The 4,788-nt window shown below is 37.7% G+C and overlaps 1 protein-coding gene across 1 annotated transcript in view; it reads right to left on the bottom strand.

The window, feature by feature from the left end:
- Positions 1 to 4,788, bottom strand: part of LOC106877588 (SANT and BTB domain regulator of class switch recombination) — a 24,990-nt gene that overhangs the window by 8,198 nt on the left and 12,004 nt on the right. Inside the window, exons 8-12 of the mRNA XM_052976625.1 lie at positions 3,323 to 3,381; positions 2,551 to 2,645; positions 1,479 to 1,544; positions 645 to 740; positions 23 to 88 (exon numbers count right to left, since the gene is read on the bottom strand). Coding sequence (XP_052832585.1) covers positions 23 to 88; positions 645 to 740; positions 1,479 to 1,544; positions 2,551 to 2,645; positions 3,323 to 3,381 — 382 coding nt within the window. The remainder of the gene's footprint in view (positions 1 to 22; positions 89 to 644; positions 741 to 1,478; positions 1,545 to 2,550; positions 2,646 to 3,322; positions 3,382 to 4,788) is intronic.

Genomic DNA, 4,788 nt, shown 5'->3' with positions numbered 1-4,788 from the left:
GTATGAATAATAATATTTTTACCTGCTTGGGGCACATCTTATTCGCTGGGCATATTTTGGAAGAAGAATTTTCTGACAATGGCAGCACCTGATGACATTAATAATAATAATGATAATAATAATGATAATAATAATGATAATAATAATGATAAACATATAATGGTTTCAAATTTTTGTACAAGATCAACAATTTTGGGGGGAAGGGGTGAGTTGATATCATTGACTCCAGTGCGTAACTGGTACTTATTTCATCGACCCCAAAAGGATGAAAGGCAAAGTTGACCTCAGCAGAATTTGAACTCAGAACATAAAGATGGATAAAGTGCCACTGAGCATTCTGTCCAGCAAGCAGACAATTCTGCTTGTAGGTCATAATAATAATAATGATAATGATAATAATAATAATGATGATAATAATAATAATAATAATAATAATGATAATAATAATAAGGGTGAAGCACTTGCAGAAAACAGCATGAGTTGAGGGTTTGAGGTTCCACCATTAGCCAGAATGAAATCGTAGTATTCTTTATTTGAGTGTGTGTGCAGGGCCCAGCTTGAATATAAGTGGTGGCGGTGGCGGTAGTGGTGCTGCTGCTGCTTTGATATATTTCATTTGCATGCAGTAAAACAAAATCACTCACCTAAATAAGTAAACGCCACTGCCTGGGGAATCGGGATTTGGTTTCAAATTTGGAGAAGAATCAAAGAGTCTTTCAATCTTTTTTGAAAACAATTTGCTAAAAATAAAAAAAATATTAAAAAAACATATCAGTTTGTCTGAGAGCCTCTCTCTTCAATGAGAATAAACAGAACTAACACTATGGGAGTCAACTTGCACTTCCTTTTTGAAGCTCTGAGGAAGCTATAAGAGGATGCACAAATACCCAGCTCTGAGCACACTGCATCTTATAGCGGAAACAGTTGTAAGCTAATGACGTTCATTGCATAATTTCCTCTTCCTTTGTCATTTATTTAATTTCATAATATGCTCGGTACTTGACTAATGCTTTATTCTGAAACATGAATATTGAGATCTGACTTCAGGTTATTAGTGTAGCTATGCCTTAGCAAAATATTTGTTTCTTTATTGCCCACAGGGGGATAAACATAGAGAGGATAAACAAAGGGATTAAGTCAATTACATCAACCCCAGCGTGTAACTGGTACTTATTTAATTGACCTTGAAAAGATGAAAGATAAAGTCAACCTCGGCGGAATTTGAACTCAGAACGTAACAGCAGACGAAATACCGTTAAGCATTTCGCCCGGCGTGCTAACGTTTCTTATTTCTTTATTGCCCACAAGGGGCTACACACAGAGGGGACAGACAAACGGATTACTTAATTTGTGTGTCAGTGTGTGCGTATAGTGTATCTCTCTCATTCAACAATATTTAGTCAACTGAATTACCTGCTCCTGAATTAACAAATAAATACATAACAAATATGTTATGTTTTCTTTTTATTATTTTTTACCTTTTAAATTTATCTTTTTTGTCTTTGATCTCCTCGATTTCATTGTGGTTAAAAAGCTCAGCGATCCTACAATATAGAAGGGAGAGAAACATTAAAAAACAGACGCCATTTTATGTAGAAAGCTATGAGGTTTAATAGCCAAGTGAGTCCAAACCTTTGCACTATTCTAGCATTCTGTATATCTTGCTTAATGTGGATATACTCTGGCAAAGCACACAACTGAAATGTTTATCTTAGGAAAGCATCTCATAGAGATGTACAGGCACAGAATATCAGAAGCAGATGAAAGTTATCCAGCGGTGACAGTAGAATTGCTAAATACGTATTTCTGCTTCTTTGAGCATCATCAATAACAAAAAATCCACTAGCAATAGCATGCTGAGACAAATTTAGCCTCTACTGGTATAGAAAAGATAGTGATTAACAAATCGCTAAAGTCACAAATAGCCAACAGGCTAGGTAAAATTTATTCTCAGTGACAGAAGCAATGTTATATCAAAACAGCATGCTATACATCTTACTTAATGAGGATATACTATAGAAAGCCACAGAGCTGCAGTAGTCATCTTGAGAAAGCATCTTGATGACCACAGTTGTGTGGCTCTCTTACAGTGTATTCATGTTAATTAAAATGCATAGAATGTTTTTTTAATATAATGTTGCTTCCATCACTAATAACAAATTTGCTCTTTTGCCAGATCCTGTTATTTTTCAATTTCTTTGGTACCCACTCTGCTCTCAGCAGCAGTGGTTGTGACAGCAGCGGAGGTAGTAGTAGTAGTAGTAGCAGCAGCAGGATATATAAAAAGGCAGCAAGCTAACAGAATCCTTAGCATTCTTGACAAAATGCTTAATGGCATTTTGTCTCTCTTTTCATTTTTTGAGTTCAAATGCCGCCAAAGTCGACTTCGCCTTTGACTCTTTCCAAGTTGATAAGAATAAGTACCAGTTTAAGCCCAGGCAGGGGGTGGGGGAGCAGTGTGATGTAATCAGCTAGCACCTCCACCCACCGAAAAAGTTCCAGGCCTTGCGCCTCTAGTAGAAAGGACCATTATTATTGTTATCAACAAACCTTGTTACTAATTTATCATTGATGCAGTTCATGTTACTAGGAGCACGTAAGATGTCTGAGAGGTTGTCATGGATATAGGAGATGCATTTCTGGACCTGAAACAGAAGACAGAGAACATCTCAAGAATCAAAACGGAACCGGTTGGGCGTAGGAGTGGCTGTGTGGTAAGTAGCTTGCTTACCAACCACATGGTTTCGGGTTCAGTCCAACTGCGTGGCACCTTGGGCAAGTGTCTTCTACTATAAGCCTCAGGCCGACCAAAGCCTTGTGAGTGGATTTGGTAGATGGAAACTAAAAGAAGCCTGTCCTATATATATATATATATAAATAGATATATATAAAACTGTATGTGTGCGTGTGAGTGTGTGTCTTTGTGTCTGTGTGTCTTTGTGTCTGTGTTTGTCCTGAACCACAGCTTGATGACCAGTGTTAGTGTGTTTATGCATCCGTAACTTAGTAGCTCAGCAAAAGAGACTGATGAAATAATTACTGGGCTTAAATACAAAAATAAGTACTGGGACTGATACGTTCGACTAACAGTTTTTCAAGGTGGTGCCCCAGCATGGCCGCAGTCGAATGACTGAAGCAAGTAGAAGATAAAAGATAGTCAAGCGATGGCATTGCTCAAAATCGGGTTGCAGCCATTATGCATGTATGTAGGTATATAAGTAGAGGTGTGTGCGTGCGTGTGTGTTGGTAGACAGGTAGATATGTAGGTGAGGGTAAGCAGGTGGACGGGTAAGTATGTGGATAGGTAGACGGTTATGCTTACCAAACTGTCCATCTTGAGGAAATCAGAAGAAATCAACAGAGAAATGATATTGTTGGAATCTGTAATTAAATAAAGAACAGTTATCAGTGTGTTTGTAGGTGTGCCTGTGGATTGGATCTACAGTAGTTTCTGGAGGTCCCAGGTTCATTTACACTACTTGGTATTTTGGCCAAATATCTTTTACCATAGCCTCAGATTAACCTAAGTCTTGTCAATGAAAAGAGGTTGGATGGAAACTATGTAGAAGATTGTTGGATAGAGAGCATATAAATTTTAACAATTATATGGGTGTCTATTTACTTCTGCCGTGTCTGTCTATATATATATATATATATATATATATATATACTACACACACACACACACACATATATATATTTGAGGGAGATCGTTGCCAGTGCCACTGGCCTGGTTCCTGTGCAGGTGGCACATAAAATACATCATTTTGAGCGTGGCTGTTGCCAGTACCGCCTACCTGGCCTTCGTGCCGGTGGCACGTAAAAGCACCCACTACACTCCCGGAGTGGTTGGCGTTAGGAAGGGCATCCAGCTGTAGAAACTCTGCCAAATCAGATTGGAGCCTGGTGTAGCCACCTGGTTCGCCAGTCCTCAGCCAAATCGTCCAACCCATGCTAGCATGGAAAGCGGATGTTAAACGATGATGATGATGATATTGATGAAAGATAATATGATATTTACTTTGTATTATTATACTTATTCATTGTACTTTTAATTATTAATTTTTTCTATATGTGACAGTGGATTTTCATCGATGAGTTCATGAACCTTGGTTCTTTTCCCTAAAACTATATATTTATATATATTTAATACTGTGAAACTTAATTTAATTTTAATTTACATAAATTGATTTTAATTGAGTTTGTACCTGTAATTTTGGATTTTTATCCCTAATATTATATATATATATATATATATTGGAAATGAAACTCGGCTTGCGAAGACCTATTGGTGCAAGCGAAAGCGAAACTGTAAATGGCACCTGTGCCCAGCATCGCCTTCCTGGCACTTGTAAAGACAATCGAGCGAGATCGTTGTCAGTGCCGCCAAACTGGCTCCTGTGCAGGTGGCACGTAAAATACACCATTTTGAGTGTGGCCGTTGCCAGTACCGCCTAACTGGCCTTCGGCACCTACTATACACTTGGAGTGGTTGGCATTAGGAAGGGCATCCAGCTGTAGAAACTCTGCCAAATCAGATTGGAGCCTGGTGTCGCCTCCTGGTCCACCAGTCCTCAGTCAAATCGTCCAAAACATGCTAGCATGGAAACCGGATGTTAAACAACGATGATGATATATATATATATGTATGTATGTATGTATGTATGTATGTATGTAAATATATGTAAAAATTATATATATGTATGTATGTAAATATATGTATATTTATATTTATGTATATATGTGTGCATGTGCATATAAATATATATATATATATATATACATATA

Source organism: Octopus bimaculoides, chromosome 25 (assembly GCF_001194135.2).
Source record: "Octopus bimaculoides isolate UCB-OBI-ISO-001 chromosome 25, ASM119413v2, whole genome shotgun sequence".
NCBI lineage: Eukaryota > Metazoa > Mollusca > Cephalopoda > Octopoda > Octopodidae > Octopus > Octopus bimaculoides.
Note: the sequence above shows the minus strand (reverse complement) of the source record. Positions and strands in the feature narration are given on the sequence as shown.